This window comes from Geotrypetes seraphini, chromosome 9, assembly GCF_902459505.1.
Source record: "Geotrypetes seraphini chromosome 9, aGeoSer1.1, whole genome shotgun sequence".
NCBI classification, from domain to species: Eukaryota; Metazoa; Chordata; class Amphibia; order Gymnophiona; family Dermophiidae; genus Geotrypetes; species Geotrypetes seraphini.
In genome coordinates, this window is record NC_047092.1 from 142,953,724 (window position 1) to 142,972,593 (window position 18,870).

Genomic DNA, 18,870 nt, shown 5'->3' on the forward strand with positions numbered 1-18,870 from the left:
GTGCATGCAAATCCATCTCATACATATTCTTTGTGGATATCCTGAAAACCTGACCTGGTTCCGGCTCTCAAGGACCGCAATTGCCTACCCCTGACTTAGAGAATAGTGCCTGTGCAGTTAAAAACCCAACTGTTGTTTACCCCTTTTGGGTGCCTAACTTCCAATCTCAGTGTCTAAAGTTAGGTATATAATTGGCACCTAACTTGTGATCTTGTGTTGTACAGGTGTGTGGAGCAACAGGGACAGGGAGGCTTGTAAACACTGAAGAAAAGACGGTGCAAAGTGCAGTCAGATCCCGGGGGGAAACCTGTTCCAGTCTGTCAGAGACCTGAAAGTAGAGAGAGGATTTACCTTTCAGCAGTCCAATGACCCTAAGCACAAAGCAAAAACCAACACTGAGTGACTCAGCAAAATGGTGAATGTTCTCGAGTGGCCCTGTCAATGCCCAAAATTGAATTCCACAGAAAATCTATGGCAAGGCTTCAACTGCAATACACAGATGATTCTCGGGCAATTTAAAAGAGCTTGAGATATTCTGGCTCGAAGAATGGGGGAGAAAAAATTGCACCATCCTACTGTGAAAAGTTCATAGACACTTATCCTAAATGACTCATGGTTTTATTGCTATAGAAAGGGCTTCCACCAAACACTAAGGCAAGTGGTGAGAAGACTTGTACAATCAAGATTCTTGGTTTCTTATTCTTACTTTTTGAATATTTTTGTAATTGTCCTTTCACATTGAAAATGTAGAGTACGTGTACATCAATGAAACCAACTCCTACTTTAACAAACAGGTCCTTTAACATTGACATTTCTTTCATCGTTTATACTCAAAAGAACTTTAAAATCAAGACACCATAAACTTCTTCAATCGGATAAATAAATTCTTGCCGCAGCTTTAATTAATAAACAATGCCATAACATTAAAGCATGAATCAAATACATTCCATTTTCCCACCAAACCCCAACCCATGTCAGCTAGTTGGTAACAACCTAGCTGACAGCCCCCACCAATTCATCTTGTGTTTTTCCCACATTGATACAACCCTTTCCCCCTCCCCCCTGAGACCTGCGGTGCTGCCCGGCCTCACCAATACCTGTGGCGGTATCACACACAAGTAGCTGCCCTTCCATCAATCACAGTATACATGTCATAAACCTATCGTTGACTGCCTGGAATACCCAATTACTGCCAAAACTGTGACAAAAATCCTCCCTACCTCCACCACCACTACCCCCTAACCACTATAACCACCACTCCAATGCCCTGACAATCTAAGTACAAAAAACAACTAACCAGATCTCAAAACTAAAAAAGGGCAAAAGGGCCGGGTGGGTGGGCAAAATTGAAATTTTACTTCCACTCTCGACCCTTTCTTCACTAACCCTCTCACCAACCCCTCACCACCCTCTCCTCCCCTGAAAACCCAATAACTCAACATTTCATTCCTCACAGACCTAAACTCCCGCTTATCTTTCACCCAATCAAAATCGTTCCCATTCACCAATCATCCACCAATTTTCTCCTTGACAACCTCTATTGCTCCATTCTCCAATTCTGTCATGTCCCACCTTACCTCAAATCCCATCCCACCCCTCTTAACCCTTCCTGTCCTATATTTCCTCTTCAATGGTTCAGCCACTGTTACTGGCCCACTATATAATTCATGGGCCCTTTAACAAAGGCATACAAGCCAAGAAGTGAATGCTAAAATGCCACACCACCCGTTCTATTCCTATGGGCGGCTTGCAATTTAGCATGCACTACTTGGCAGTGCACCTTTATAAAAGTCTCCCAAAATTAGAACTGTATTTTTTTTGCAAATGTGTGAAGACTTAAAAGGCACTGCATTTTATCTCTTTGCGAATGTAAGGTACTGTGCATACTCAAAGGAATTTAAACATAATTGGCTTTTAATTTTCAGTCAGTTAAACTGAAAAGAAAAAAAAAAAAATCTCTTTCCTGCTACCAGTATCCATTTTCATTTAATGTAATGTTTTAACCATTATTTTAATTAAAAAAAAAATCAAATAAGGAGGTTTGCACCACAAAAGAGCTCTGTAGTCTTACCAATCAAATAAAACACTCATGCACCTGAACTTGTCATTATTTATCTGACTCATAGGAGCCATCTCATCCTTTTTGCTTACCCTTTCCTTTGCAAAGCCGCGCTAGCGTTTTTTTTAGCACCAGCGGCTAACAGCTTGGACGCTCATAGGAATTCTATGAGCGTCCGAGCTGTTACCGCGGCAGCCAGCACTGAAAAGGAGGGGGGTTAATGTTTTCTGTTAAGGATTTTTTTGTGCATTTAATAACCAACATCCTCCATGTATTATTTTGTTCATTTTAGGTAAATAACAAGACAGAAAGTTATACCACATTTATTTAATACAGTCACACTGGGGTCCTTTTACTAAGGCGCGCTAGCCGTTCTAATACACGCTAAGCACTAACATGTCCATTATAGTCTATGGACGCATTAGCGTTTAGCGCATGCTAATAGTTAGCGTGAACTAAAACGGCTAGCGCTCCTTAGTTAAAGGACCCCCTAAGTTTGGTAGGAAGACACGGGGTAGAACATACTTGCATAATTTAAATGAGCAAATGAGTAGAGAAATGGTTGATATGATACGGAGTTCCATAAAAGCAAAGGTCATGTCTCAGTTTATTCTCATTTTATTTAGCATAAGATTTTACCATGGGCTGAGTGTTTCCTCCATTACCTGTGTTAGTGGTGAACTCGAAAGGTCCGCTGAAGTCCCCATAACCAGCTGCTGTCCTAGCCCGCACGTGGAACACATACGATGTCAAGGGGTTCAGGCCTTTGATATTGGTATTCCTGGAGGCAGTCTTGACGATTCGGTAGCTGCGCTCATTTTGGTCCTGACAGAAAAATAACCCAGTGAATAATGAATATAGAACATGTCTCTCTCTATACTGACACTGCCTACAGTGAATGGTGCAAAAATGCCAATGTTTCCAGCTGAGGGCTATTAATGACTTATTTGCAGCTATTTGTAGTAAACCAGTATCATCGGTGGATCACATAAAAACATACACATAGAATATAAGAGTTACCATACCGGGACAGATCGAAATTCCATCAAGCCCAATATCTTGCTTCCAAAAGTGACCAACTAAGGTCACAAGTATCCAGCAAAATTCCAAGGAAAACCCCCCCCCCACACACATTTTATGCTGCTTATCCTAAGAATAAGCTGTGGATTTCCCCAAGCTATCTTAATAATGGCTTATGGACTTTTAGGAAATTATCCAAACCTATTTAAAACCCTGCTATGCTAACTACTTTTACTAAATTCTCCAGCAGTGAATTCCAGAGTTTAATTACCTGTTGAGAGAAGAAATATTTTGTCTGCTTTGTTTTAAATTTACTACTTACTAGTTTCATCGCATGCCCCCCCCAAGTGCTAATATTTTTGGAAAGCGTAAACAACCAAGTCACATCTTTTCATTTCGCTCCACTCAGTATTTTATGGACCTCTATCATATCTCCCCTGAGCCGTTTCTTCCCCAGGCTGAAGAGCCCTAGCCACTTTCTTTTGTTGCCTTCTCTGCACCTATTCTAATTCCGCTATATCTTATTTGACATGTAGCAACCAGAACTGGCGCACCATCGAACAATACAAAGGCATGACAAAATTTTCATTGTTGTTTTTCATTCCTTTCCTGATAATTCCTAACACTCTATTTGCTTTCTTAGCCACTGCTGCACACTGAGCAGAGGGTTTCAACATATCCTCAATGATGATACTTAGATCCTTTTCCTGGGTGGTGATGTCTAATGTGGAACCCAGCATCACGCAGCTATAGTTCGGGCTCCTCTTTCCCACATGCATCACTTTGCAGTTTGCACTTATTGACATTAAACATCATTTGCCAGTTTGATGCCCAGTCTCCCACAATGTATGTCATTTTCTTCTATTCCATTCAGGCGGGTGTTCAAGCGAGTTGGATCACAGCACTCAGTGGTTGGTTCCTGAGGAAGGGGGGGGTCTGTTGTACCCTTGAAACGGAGTTCCGTTGGACGGACATGTTTGGATAAGCCCTTTGGCTGCCTTGAGCCTTTACCCACAGAGAAGCTAAGTACTTCTAGACTGTCAGTTTGTTCCTCTTGCCCTTGCCTTTATGGTTGATTTTGGTTGCTTTTGTACCCTTGGATGAGAGGCAGAGATAACTTCTACCACTTTTGTTGATTATTATTTGCACTTTTAGCACATTTGTTTTTGGTGCACTAGTACACATGTAATCACTTCCGGGCGAGCCCGAGGATGTTTCACAGACTATGCCCATATGGGCACATTGATGTGACAGCTGGTGCTTTAGGGGCTGTGTAAACCCCATTGCGAGCTGTGTGACTGAGGGCTCCCCGTTTATCACATACTGTTATAAATTTTAGTTTTCAGTGGTTCTAGCTGTCTCTCCCCCTCATCCTTGTATTAGGGTCAGGGAAGATCAGTTTTTCTATACCATACAAGAGACATAGAAAACAATAATGCTTCTACCATCCCACATACCAAAGCGATTCGAAGCACTACAAAGTACAACATGTGCCCTGGAGAGACCACCGATAGGAGGCTTGGGTTGGAAAACTGGATTCCTGTGATGCTCTTTATGAAACACTATGGACCTCTACTATTAAACTGTGCTAGCAGCTTCTAGCGCAGGGAGCCAAGCAGGGAGTTCCTATGAGCGTCGGGAGAAGCGCAGGCCATTCAGCGCGGCTCTCTGCGCTAAAAACTGCTAGCGCAGTTTAATAGAAGAAACCCTAAATGAGTACAAGAATCTTTCGAAAATGACTCCGATTTTGATATGGCCCAAAACATTTTACTTTCTCATCAGCTTCTCGAAGTAGCAACATATCCAAGAATCCTTTGGATACATATATAGAAAAAGGGCTTCAGTGGAATAGCCAAATAGATTTTTTTTGGGAGAGTCTAAGCTCAAAGTAGGTGGGCCCATAATTACATTTCCACCCTACCCTCTTTGCTCCTCCTCCTCCGGTGCCCCCCCCCCCCAAAAAAAAAAAAAAACTAGTTCCACCAGCGGCAAGCCTCCTCCCAGATGCACCATTTGCAACCTATTCAGCCAGTAGCGGTGTCTCCACTGCCACCACTGGCCCTTATGCATGCTCAGTTTCATTTGCATGAGGGGGAACAAGGGTGGGGAGAGGGCAATAGCTTGGGAATACTGCTGTCAGCTGCCAAGGTTGCAAGTGCTCCAGCTGGGAGGAGTCTTTGGTTGGTGAGGCTTGAGGGTCTCCACCAGCCACACTAAAGGAGCACCAAGTTTGGGTGAGGCTGAGCCCCAAGTGGTTGGGCTCCAGCCTACTTGGGCCACTGCTTTACCTGAAAGTTTCATGTTGTTCTTTAGGTAGAAAAGTGTCAAGAAATGTTGCTGTTTTAATACAATCCTGGTGCTTGTTGCTGGCTTTAATCAGAGAAGATCTGCTTTACAACGAACTATGCAATTGCTTGTTTTTTCAGTCTCTTATCTAACAATCGGGCAGCACAGATATATTTTTTGGTACGTTAGTGTATTAAATTGAAGAACTTTTTGCAGAAATAATGTCTCCCCATACATTTAAAGGGGATGGTAAAATGTAATTTTCTTTATCTAATACTATACAACCAGCAAACTCATGACATCATTCAATGTAGTGTTTAATGACACAATTGAGCAGAATACTTTTTGGCCCTCTTTTACTAAGCCACAGTAGAGGTTTCTACCATGGCCTTGAGCGCTAAATGCTTTGATACTCATAGGAATTCTATGAGCGTCAGAGCAGCATCGGAACATTTAACACTGCTGGCCACAGTAGAAACTTCTATCGTGGCTTAGTAAAAGGAAGGGGGAGGGGGAAGGGTCTTACACTACTTCATTGGATGCACTTATCAGTCTACAATATTGATCCTTTGTACAAATACTCTATGGGCAAATGCATGAAAGGACTTTCTTACCAGGGAAAGAAATATTTTCCTTATGATGGTCTTATTTATTGCAAACACCCAAAAGGAGGACATCCTTAATAGAATTAAACCATCCAAGGGATTTTAAATCCTTGATAATACAACCTTAGCTAGGCTAAGCATAGCGGGAAGCAAGTCATACTTTTCTTTGCAGCATTTACCTTTTCATAGTACTTGACTTCATATTCTAAGATGACTCCATTGGGCCTCTCAGGTTCTGGCCAGGCCAATGCTACACTGTGCCTTGTTATTTCCTTTGACTGGATCAAAGTGACGGGAGATGGAGCTGTCAGAACAAATTTTTAAAAAATGTGTTATTTGTGATAAGGTAGATAGTATATGCTTTATCTCCCCATTTCATCCCTCTATCTGAACTCTCAGCCATCTCTTTTCCAAGCTGAAGAGCCTCAACCTTTTTAGTCTTTCCTCATACGAGAGGAGTTCCATCCCCTTTATCATCTTGGCCGCTCTTCTTTGAACCTTTTCTGGTGCCGCTGTATCTTTCTTGAGATAATGTAACACACTTTGAATTACCATTGGAAAGGTTGAGCTAAATACTAAATAAATAAAAAACATACGAGTAAAAGTACAGAGATAAAGGCAGAAGAAGAAAGGTGCTTAAATTACTGAGCCCCACTACTTAAGTGACTGAAAGCTAGGCTCCTAACCACAAAGCTGGATTCTGGTTACACAGAGAACTACAAATTCTCTATTGACAGTCTTTCCACAGGTCACTTATAATATAAGCAGAGAATGTGGAGCAGGAATTCAGGCCTCCTCATTCAACTTAATTAAAGCGATACAGTAGTCGTCAAACAGTTTAAAGAAGAAACAAACGTGGGGGGAAGGGGGGTGGAGGAGCCATAAATCCGCCAAGCAGAGCTGAATGGAACTCTTGTGATTCCATTTATTTTGCTTCAAAAGAAACCATTGAGCAAAATCATTCTTGTCTGGGGAACTTTTGTCAGTGTAAAGGATGCAAAATGCCCTTCTTTGGTCTGCATGCAGCGTTTCTTGGTGGGCCACATGGCATCGCTTATATGTTTCTAAGTAGCTACGTAGAAAACAGTGCACTCTTCCTTTAGCTGCAGTAGTCACTTGACAGATCTGCTCAGGGAACAATTCTCTGAAGATGAATGAACCATGCTGATCTCCTGACACTATTCTGTGGTTACAAGTCTCCACCAAACATTTTATCAGGTTCTGCCGCCAAGGGCAATGCTTGCTAAAAATGTGGCATCTCCCAGGAGAAGTGACATCCATTAAATTTTGATTCTTTTATCTAGCGATGCTGTTGTGTATGATCAGAGATTAGTAACTACAGGCTTCGAGGATATATCCTTGCAAGTATAAAATGAGAGGAGAGTGGCGTAGTGGTTAGAGCTATAGTCTCAGCCCCCTGAGGTTGCAGGTTCCAACTGCGCACTGCTCACTGTGCAAGTCACTTAGGGCTCCTTTTACAAAGGCACGTTAGCGGGGTTAACGCGCGTGACTTTTAATCATATGCTAACCCCCATGTTGGCTGAAAAACTACCGCCTGCTCAAGAGGAGGCGGTAGCGGCTAGCGCGTCCAGTGGTTTAGCGCACGCTATTACATGCGTGAAACCGCTAACGCGCCTTCGTAAAAGGAGCCCTTAATCCTCCACTGGTACATTAGATAGACTGTGAGCCCACCAGGACAGATACAGTAAATAAAAAATCTGCTTCATTCTAACTCAAAAGGTAGAAGAAAAAAAAAAAAAAATATATATATATATATACACACCTTGGAATCTGAACGCCCCAGAACGCGAACAACTTGGAATTCAAACTTTTTTAAATTAAATTTTGCCCTGGAATCCAAACGCTGCTTTGGAATCCGAACGTACAGGAACTGCATGCATTGCTCAGCACAAAGCTTCCCCTCTGACGCAGCTTCCTGTTTCCGCCTGGGAGGGAAGCTTTGGGCTGAGCAACGCATGCAGTTGCCGTTGCTGATCTTGCTGTCTCTGCCAGGGGGGGGGGGCCCAATCTTGCTGTCTCACCAGGGGGAAGCGATTTTGCTGTCTCTGCCAATTTGAGCTTGTGGGACCAAAGAATGGATTAATCCAGTTTCTATTATTTTCAATGGGAAAAATTGGCTTGGAACTTGAATGCTTTGGAACTCGAACGAGGTTCTGGAACGGATTAAGTTCGGATTCCAAGGTACCACTGTATAATGGTAAAATACCAGAAAAATAAACTTTGTGTAATTAAACCCCTCCTTTACTAATGCATAGTGTGGGTTTTAGCGCTGGCAGCGGCGGTACCTTGCTCTGACGCTCATAGAATTCCTTTGAGCATCGGAGCAGTTACCACCACTGCCGGCACTAAAACTCGTGCTATGTGTTAGTAAAGGAGGGGGTAAGTGTGCTTTTTCAAATTTAAGTAAATTGAACTTGACCCCCCCCCAAAAAAAAACAACAACCCCAAAACACACACACACACATACCTTTTACTATGCCCCGGAACACTAAATGCTCCAATGCTCATCGAATTCCTAAGAGCGGCGGAGCATTTAGCATCCAGTGCCACGGTAGGAACCTCTACTGTTGCTTAAGCAAAGAGGGCCTTAATTAAGTTGGAAACCAAACAGGAAGCCAGCCTTGGCTGAAACATCACCATTTGTAGTGAATGTTACTGCTACAGCAAAATCGATTCAGAAATTTGCTGAGCTATATTGGAAAAATGTTACCGCAAACTGTAAATTTTAAAGAAAACCTGCCGCGTATTTGTTGCAGTCAACCCTGGCAAACGGACAGTGAGTCAGCTTGCTTTACTTTCTCAGCAAATTTACTCACATATCACACCTCTAGCGTTAACCCTCAAGTGCTGGTACCCACCATCTATGTTGTGTCCTGTTTCTCGGAGCCAGTAGGAGAGGGGAAGAATGTAATATATTCCTAAATTCCACTGCAACTGAAGTATGGCTTAGTTATATTTAGAATTTGTAAAGTATTTTGCAGTTCTGTGTTGGCAAAATTTCCATACAAATGTGAATTTATACAGTAATTATCATAGAGATCTTAGGCCCATGAACTCTATGAGTGCATCAAATTGAATTTGAATTATGACCTGTGTTTTAGGATCATTGAGGATTGATGATATGTAATTTTCCTGCAGGTTTTCTGCTATCTTTAAAGGGCTAAATATGTGTACTGAAAGTATTGTTATTTATGTTGTCCTCTGAACCACTGTGAATGTTTTACATTGTAAACCGCTTAGTTATAGGGGGTCAAGAAATTTTAGAAATAAATAAAGAGCCAAGTACCGTATTTTCACATAGATAACGCGCACCCGTGTAAAACGTGCACACGGGTATAGCGCGCAAAAAACACATATTTATGTACATAAATTTTTATATACCGCGCACACCCGTATACCGCGCATGCTGCCCGACTCTCCTTTCGCCCGCCCCGACTCTCCTCTGGAGACCCTGACTCTGTTTTCGCCCACCCCGACTCTCCTTTCCTCCTTGAAGTCCTGTCCCTACCCTGAAAGCCTGATGCCCCCCCTGACATCCGATTCACCCCCCTGCAGGACCGCTCGCACCCCCACCCCGAAGGACCGCTCGCACGCACCCGCACCCCCTCCCTGAAGGATCGCTCGCACCCCCACCCGAAGAACCGCTCGCACCCCCACAGCCTCACCCCCCCTCCCCCATGGAGAAGCTGTCTACCTTGTTTCCGGATGCCAGCCCAGCTGCTTCCTCTGCCGGCGGTCCCGCCCCTTCTCTGAGCCCTGCTGTGTTGCTTTTTCTTCCGGCGGTCCCGCCCTTTCTCTGACATCAGAGAAAGGGCGGGACCGCCTGAAGAGGAAGCAGCGCAGCACAGGGTTCTGAGAAGGGGCAGGACCGCCGGCAGAGGAAGCAGCTGGGCTGGCATCCGGAAACAAGGTAGACAGCTTCTCCATGGGGGAGGGGGGGAGGCTGTGGGGGTGCGAGCGGTTCTTCGGGTGGGGGTGCGAGCGGTCCTTCGGGGTGGGAGTGCGAGCGCTCCTTCCAGGTGATGAATCGGGCGTCGGGGGGGGGAAACTATGTAAAAAAAATTTTGTACAACGCGCTCACGCGTATAACGCGCAAGGGTATACGCGGTTTGTAAAAACCACGTATAACGCGCGCGTTATATGCGAGAAAATACGGTAATACCAGAGGAAGATGCATGACTTTTCCTTACTGCAATGAGACCATTAAAAGAGCTATTTGCTGTCATAAGATCTGATAGCCTGGCATAGCCCCTAGAGACATCTGAAGAGTTGCCCTCACTTTCTCAGGATGACAAAACAGGGAGTAAACACAGAGCATAGGGAGGGTCAAGGTGTGTTCAATCCAAGTTCCTTCAAGGTCCCAATTCATGCATGACAAATCTTTCCACACCAGCTTAGTTAATGGCTCAGGAAGCCAGAGCCCCAAAATCAAGTTCGCCATTTAACATTCTGAATACCAAGTAGGTTCTCTTCTTATATGGCTACAGAAGAAATTTGCTTAGTTGTTAATCAGTGGCAGTCGGAAAACCGACTGGCAATTCTTCCAAGCAAAATCAGTCAATTACTCTAATCTGACCCCAACAGCCACAGATAGGAGGTTAATTTTATGGTCTCTCTCCCTCCTGCTCTCTATCTTTCTCTTCTCACTTTTCCATTTCGGCTCCCAAGTCATAGATATGAGCATTTAAAGAGCGTTTTCACACAAAACTGCTTGATATGATAGGCTGTTTTGTATCTGCAGCAGGGTGACTGTGAGCAGAGGATTAGATATGTCACTTCGTACTAGAAACTGTTCCCTGTGTTTCAGCAGATGGAGCCAAAATGTATAGGCATGGATTAAAAAGGAGTGAAAAAAAAACCCCTTTTGAAGTCACTGACATACCTTTACATAAATCTTACTAAATAAAACTAAAGCCACTAAAGACTGACCATTAGCTATCACCTTGTACGTATGCTACAATTATGATCACTAGTCAAACTGATTCTGAGATTTCATATTCCTAAGTCAAGCCACTACATTTAAAATCACTATTTCAAGAGAAAGAAGGGAAAAGGGAGTTGCTCAGACCAAGATGTGTACGGTGAAGGTGAGTTGGCAAAATATCAAATCACATTACCGTATTTTCACGCATATAACGCGCGCGTTATACACTATTTTACAAACCGTGCATAACCGTGCGCGTTATACGTGTGAGCGCATTATCCCCTTTTTTTTTACATAGTTCCCCCCCCCCCCGAAGTCCGATTCACCCCGCAGGACCGCTCGCACCCCCACCCCGAAGGACCACTCGCGCTCGAACACGCACCCGCATTCCCACCCCGAAGGACCGCTCGCACCCCCACAGCCTCCCCACCCCCCTCCCAATCATGTAGAAGCTGCCTATCGTCGTCCTGCTACTTCCTCTGCCGGCGGTCCTGCCCCTTCTCTTAGCCCTGCGTCTACGCTGCTTCCTCTTCTGGTGGTCCCGCCCTTTCTCTGATGTCAGAGCGATCCTTCGGGGTGGGGGTACGAGCGGTCCTGTGGGGGGGTGAATCGGACATCGGGGGGGGATCAGGCTTTCAGGGTGAGGACAGGACTTCAAGGGGGGACAGGAATTCAAGGGGGAGAGGAGAGTCAGGGCGGGCTAAAGGAGAGTCGGGCTGGCCAGAGGAGAGTCGGGGCCGGCTAAAGGAGAGTCGGGCTGGCCAGAGGAGAGTCGGGGCGGGCTAAAGGAGAGTCAGGCTGGCCAGAGGAGAGTGGGAGCGGGCGAAAGGAGAATCGGGCAGCGCCGGGGAGTCGGGGTGGCATGCGCGGTATACGGGTGTGAGCGGTATATAAAAATTTATTTACATAAATTTCAGTTTCCCGTGCGCTATACCCGTGTGCGCGTTTTACAGGGGTGCGCGGTATATGAGTGAAAATATGGTATATATGACATGATTTTGATTTTTTGTTTATGCAAACTGTCAACAGCTTTAGGTTAAGGCACTTCATGCCATATAGTCCACCTTTGCAAACTTCAATTTGTGTGAAATTAAGTACTGAAACATTACTAAGAAGGGTGAATTTAGACTCCCAGCTGCCCTTAGGCATATAGACAGGCAGCTGATCCATCCTCCCTTCCTGATACCTCCATGGTTTGGTACTGCAGCTGACGATATTAAACAAGTGATACACATAGTGTTGGCTGCCCACAGACACTGGCCAATCTTGCCTATTGGTGAATTTACTCTTGAGGAAGGAATGGTAAACATTTATCAAGTGAAGGAGAATGTGGTGAAATCAGTTAGCTTAGCGGGGTTTAAAAAAAGGCTTGGATCATTTCCTAAAAGAGAAGTCTATAGGTCATTATTGAGATGGCTTGGGGAAATCCACTTCTTATTCCTAGGATAAGCAGCATAAAATCGGTTTTACTACTTGGAATCTAGCTAGGTACTTGGCTGGATGAACCTTCAGTTTGTCCCAGTATTGCAATTCTTATGTTCTTAAGTTTGTAATAAGACATTTCGGTTAATAGGGCAGGAAGGTGCTAATTTTGGACCTAGTTCATAGAAATGGAGGCACCTATGGTGTCTTTATAAAACACTAGCACAAATTCTGCAGGAACTGTGCATACATTGAAGGCACAGACATTCTGTCTGCTAAAGAAAAGATGTAAATCCACATGCATGCATTACATAGTAACACGGGAAATGACGGTTCATCCAGTCTGTCCATCAGTTACACTCATTATTGATTCATGATTAATTTGATTTTCTTTGATATTTTTTGGACATAGACTATAGAAGTCAGGCCGGAATGGTTCTTAGGTTCCAATTACTGGAGTTGCCGTCAAAGCTCACGCCAACCTATCCAAACCATCTCGTCATTTGTGGGACTCAGACTGTAAGGCCAGATTCTGTAAAGGACATCTAAATGTTAGGCATCATTTAGATATCCAAGAGTACAATGCTGAGCACGATTCTATAATGCATAGACGCACTATAGAGAATTGTGCTCAGCGGTGCTGAGTGAATCTAAGCGCATCTATATTGTTAGACGTCCTTTGCAGAATCGCCTTTTAGGTGTTACATAGATGTACTATTAACGTCTATAATGTTATCGTGTGTTAGAGTTACGATGTAATTAGAATGGCAATTTTTTGCTGTTTTTTTACATTAAAATTGTATGCAGTAAAATGCTGGCACCACCATTATATTTATCTCTTAATTATTTATATACCACATGGTATTTAAAATTGGCTATCATATTTCTCTTCTTTTTCGGTTGCCAAGGGTCACATGGAGCAATGGGGGTTTTGATCCAACAATATCAGGGTGATAAGGCTGTAGCTCTAACCACTGCGCCACACACACAGCCGTTAAACCACATATCAATTCCAAAGCCAAGCTTATATTCTCTTGATTCACAAATAGTCATTTCTAAAGGATAAATATCAACATTTGCCTAGTTCCTATGCTGTTTTCTAAAAAAAAAAAAAAACTCTTATGGCTTCTGTGTTCCTCAATCAAAGCACATGAAATATATATACTTAATAATAATAATAATAATTTTTATTCTTATATACTGCCAAACCAAAAAGGTTCTAGGCGGTTCACAACAAGTAAAACTAATACATACAATGTAAATAAAATAAATCAAATCATTAAATGAAAAAACTATAGAGAATTAATACTGAATGCTTTAAGATACCAACCTATCAAATAGTTGTGTCTTTAAAAATTTTCTAAAATCAAAATAAGAAGAGACCTCTAACATAATTTTTCCAAGCCATACATTCAGTTTGGCGGCCTGAAACGAGAGAGTTCTCTCAAGGAACTTCTTATGCTGACAGAATTTTGTGGAGGGATATATAAACAAATGCACTCTATGTGTACTCTTATTAGAGTGGCTCAAAGAGAGATGAGAAACAAGATAACCTGGCGACATACCGAAGACTGATTTGTAACAAATGCATGAAAATTTAAACAAAATTCTAGACTCTATTGGCAGCCAACAGAGTTTCCGATAAAAAAGGGGTAATATGCTCCCATTTTTTAAACCAAAAATGAGTCGAACTGCTTCTAAAGCACTGAGAAAAATTTCTTGAGTAATAAATCATTATGTTGTTCTAATGAAAGATGTTTATCTAGTCACTCCTAATATTTGTATAGAATGTTCTATATTATAGTCCAGACCATTCACATGTATCATTTTTTCTTTGATCTTATCATTAGGAGTTGCAAGGAGAAATTTAATTTTTTCCGCATTTAATTTCAATTTAAAAGCAGTCATCCAGAGATCAATCTGACTTAAAATGGTCGCTACGGAATTTGTGAGCTCAGATGACAGACAGGTTAACAGGATGACTATAGTAATGTCATCCGTATAAATGGTAAAACTTAAGCTTTAAACTTTACAATAAATTTCCCATGGAGACAAGATAAATGTTAAACAAAGTTGGGGACAGAGGCGAACTCTGAGGAACCCCACAGGAATTTTCCCATTGATAGGACAAAGTGTCATCCTTGAACATCTAGTTCAATCTTTTACCCAGGAATCTACTAAATCTTCTATTTTATGATACAAAGAGGACTCCTTGCAAAAGCAGGTCTACTTTTGAGTATGAGTTGGGCGCTAGATAGGCTTGAGTTCAGTGGACACGACTTAGGCATCATTTAGACATGCTGGAGGTGTCCACATATAGGTGAATGGGGCATCTATTTTTGGGCATATAGAGGATTCCAGTTTGATATTAAGGTAAAAGATGTCACAATGATGTCAAGATTGAGCATCAGACATGTCTACTTGCTCTGAACCATAGCCATTGTGAGTAGGGATTCTCTTCTTATATACTTAACCTTTTTTGGAATAAGGTTTAGTATGCTATATATATTTCATGTGCTTTGCTTGAGAAATGCATTATTAAACATCTTATTCTATTATTATCAAGGAGGAGACCTCTTTACCTCCATAAATAGAAGGTTCGCAAGGTAGGCACAAGTTAGGTGGATGCCACTTAGGTGTCATTTAAGTGTGCCGGAGGCATCCACATATAGGTGAATGTGGCTTTATTTTTTGGGATAAAGAGGACTCCAGTTTGATATTAAGGTCAAAAGATATTAAATAATGCATTACTTAAGCAAAACACATGAAAAAATAGACCTGCTTTTGCAACACCTACATTTTAGGCATTAGGTGGACGCGTTAGGACTCTGAGCGGAATGTGATTCTGTAAATAGATGTCTCTTTTGAAGCCACAGCCACGCCCACGCTTATCCCGTTAGGAGCAGCTTTTTCCGATGGCCGTCCATGAAATTGTGGATGCCTATTTTGTGAATCGCACCCAGCCTTTGGACATCTAACGTCCAATGATTGCTTGTTAAAGTTGTTAATTGGGCTTATTATCCACTTTATTTGTCCACTTTATTTATAAGTCGATGGATGTCCACATTGTGGGCACCTAAAGTTAGACGTCCTTTACAGAATCTGCCCCTAAAAGTCTGCTTGGCACTGTTTTCACATTCCAAATTACTGGAGTTTCCATTGAAGAACACTCCAGCTCATCTTAAACCAAATTGCCATATAAAGGACATAGGGCTCCTTTTATCAAGTTCCGCTATGGGGGTTAGCGCGTCAGACATTTTATCACGCGCTAACCCCTGCGTCAAGCCAAAAAACTAACGCCTCGTCAATGGAGGCATTAGCGACTAGCACAGCAGGCAGTAAAATGCGCGGTATAAATACAGAAACTCACAGCACACGTCAAATATTTGGCTTATTCAGTGAGTTTCTGTATTTCTACGTTCGATTTCCTAAGTTACTTTGAATCATCAGTTTCTTAATTATATGAGAAACTGTGATCATGAGTTAAAAAGGCTCCTGAAGCAGGCCGTACTGGCCAAAACACGTGCGTGTCGAGCCACCGCACAAGACTATGATTTGTTGAATAAAATTGCACACCGTTGTTTTCAAACCTCCACTGTTGTCTGTTGGTTTTGATTGTGTGTCTGGAGGTTTCTCTCCTGATTTTTGCTCCAATAGTGACCAACCATCATCCCATTAACATGTATTTTTATGATGAATGAAATTTTACATAATAGGCCATTTATATGTATATGTGGCCGCATATACATGGAAATGAATTTATAATATTACCCCCTAAAATGATATATATATATATATATATATAACCATTTAACTAAGAAAATTGAACAAAATAATAGTACTTTCATCTTTTTATTCCAAATGAACAGCATCAATATTCTTTTGTGCCCCTTTCTTATACAATAAAACTTGTAACATTATTTTTCTGATCCAGGCTGTTTCCAAAAACCCTCTGAAATAGCTTCTGTGAGACGTGTGGCTAGCAAATGCAATTCATGGCATGTAGAATCCTCTGGGACAGAGTTTATAAGGAAAGCATTCCAAAACCCAATGGTTTTACTCAGTGGCGTACCTAGGGGGGGGCGGGGGGGGCGGGCCGCCCCGGGTACCAGCCCTGAGGGGGTGTTCCCGGCCTTGCCGCTCAGTCCCCCCCCACGCCCGAAGGACCGCTCGCCCCACTGACCTTCCAGCACACCTATGAAGCAGCCCGCAGCAGGATCGCGCCGTCAGCAATCCCTCAGCTGCTTGGGCGCTGCTTCCTGCGCTGCGGTCCCGTCCCTCCTCTGACGTCAGAGGAGGGGGCGGGACCGCGGCGCAGGAAGCAGCGCCCAAGCAGCTGAGGGATTGCTGACGGCGCGATCCTGCTGCGGGCTGCTTCATAGGTGTGCTGGAAGGTCAGTGGGGCGAGCGGTCCTTCGGGCGTGGGGGGGGCAGTAGCTTAAGGTAGCCCGGCGCAGGAAGCAGCTCCTAAGCAGCGCAAAGATAGCTGACGTCGCGATCCTGCTGCGGCTGCTTCATAGGTAGTGCGGGGAGGCCAGGGGGACGAATGGTCCTTCGGGGTGGGTCGGGGCATCAGGCCTTCAGGGTGGGGCGGGCGGGCGGGCAGGCAGACTTTCAAGGGGGAGGGGGGTGACAGGCAGGCAGGCAGGCCTTCAAGGGGGGGTGCAGGTCTTCGGGGGGGGGGGTGCAGACCTTCAAGGGGGTGCAGGCCTTCAAGGGGGGGACAGGCAGGCAGGCCTTCAAGGGGGGGGACAGGCCTACAAGGGGGGGGGGACAGGCCTACAAGGGGGTGCAGGCCTACAAGGGGGGGGACAGGCCTTCAAGGGGGGACAGGCCTTCAGGGGGGGGGTGCATGCCTTCAGGGGGGGTGCCGACCTTCAAGGGGGTGCAGGCCTTCAAGGGGGGGACAGGCAGGCAGGCCTTCAAGTGGGGGGACAGGCCTTCGGGGGGGTGCAGGCCTTCGGGGGGGGTGCAGACCTTCAAGGGGGTGCAGGCCTTCAAGGGGGGGACAGGCAGGCAGGCCTTCAAGGGGGGGACAGGCCTACAAGGGGGTGGGACAGGCCTTCAAGGGGGTGCAGGCCTTTGGGGGGGTGCCAACCTTCAAGGGGGGGTGCAGGCCTTCAAGGGGGGACAAGCAGGCAGGCCTTCAAGGGGGGGACAGGCCTACAAGGGTGGGACAGGCCTTCAAGGGGGTGCAGGCCTTTGGGGGGGTGCCAACCTTCAAGGGGGGGTGCAGGCCTTCAAGGGGGGGGACAGGCCTTCAAGGGGGGACAAGCAGGCAGGCCTTCAAGGGGGGGACAGGCCTACAAGGGGGTGGGACAGGCCTTCAAGGGGGTGCAGGCCTTTGGGGGGGTGCCAACCTTCAAGGGGGGGACAGGCCTTCAAGGGGGGACAAGCAGGCAGGCCTTCAAGGGGGTGTCAGGCCTTCAAGGGGGGGACAGGCCTACAAGGGGGTGGGACAGGCAGACCGTTAAGGGGGGACAGGCCTACGAGGGGGTGGGACAGGCAGACCTTTAAGGGGGGATAGGCCTTCAAGGGGGGACAAGCAGGCAGGCCTTCAAGGGGGGGTCAAGCCTTCAAGGGGGGGGGACAGGCCTTCGGGGGTGCAGGCCTTCGGGGTGGGTGCAGGCCTTCGGGGTGGGTGCAGGCCTTCGGGGTGGGTGCAGGCATTCGGGATGGGTGCAGGCCTTCAGGGGGGGACAGACCTTCGGGTGGGGGGTACAATCCTTCGGGGAGGGTGCAGGCCTTCAGGGGTGGGGTTTAGGCGTTCAGAGGGGGACAGACCTTCGGGTGGGAGGTAAAGTCCTTCGGGGGGTGCAGGTCTTCAGGGGTGGGGTGTAGCCCTTCTGAGGGGGGACAGACCTTCGGGGGAGGGGGGTCCTGGTGTAAAAGTACACAGAGGGAGAGAGGGAAGGGGGGGTTCAAAGATACGTGCATATGCCAGACTTTGGGGGTTAGAAATAATGGGTCTAAAAACAGAGGAGTGGGAGAGAGATGGTGCATAATGGGATTTAGGGAGGGAAGGAACAGAAAGGGAGAGAACTTGGAAACAGGGGATGGTGTGGAGGGGGGATAGAGATACTGGATAGGAGGATAGTTGGGAACAGAAAGGGAGAGATGGTGGATCCTGGGGTGGTGGGGAGTTGAGAAAAGGTGAATCTGTGGATGGAGACAAAAAAAAGGAAAGATGCCAGATCTCCGGGAGAGGGAAGGGAAACGGAAGGGGAGAACAGAGATGGCAGACGGATGGTTAGCACGGAGAAAGGAGACCCTGGCAAGCAAGACAACAAGAGCCTGGGACCAACAAGATTTGAATATTGATCAGAGAACAAAAGGTAGAAAAAATAATTTTATTTTCTGTTTTGTGATTACAATATGTTAGATTTGAAAAGTGTACATGAGACAGCTTGAAATGGGAACTTTTCTATTTTTGTGAATGGCAAGGCTGAGTTCAGTTAAAATATATGCTTTATAAGAAAATATAATAATGTGTTTTATAAAGTTTATAAGCATTGCTGGCATACTCGGTGAGG

General features: G+C 44.9%; 1 protein-coding gene across 4 annotated transcripts in view; it reads right to left on the reverse strand.

Moving 5' to 3' along the window:
- The window catches only part of EPHA4 (EPH receptor A4), a 328,329-nt gene that overhangs the window by 85,008 nt on the left and 224,451 nt on the right, over positions 1 to 18,870 (reverse strand). For all 4 annotated transcript variants that reach the window (XM_033958139.1, XM_033958137.1, XM_033958138.1 and 1 more), the window contains exons 6-7: positions 6,150 to 6,274; positions 2,725 to 2,884 (exon numbers count right to left, since the gene is read on the reverse strand). In XM_033958139.1, coding sequence (XP_033814030.1) covers positions 2,725 to 2,884; positions 6,150 to 6,274 — 285 coding nt within the window. The remainder of the gene's footprint in view (positions 1 to 2,724; positions 2,885 to 6,149; positions 6,275 to 18,870) is intronic.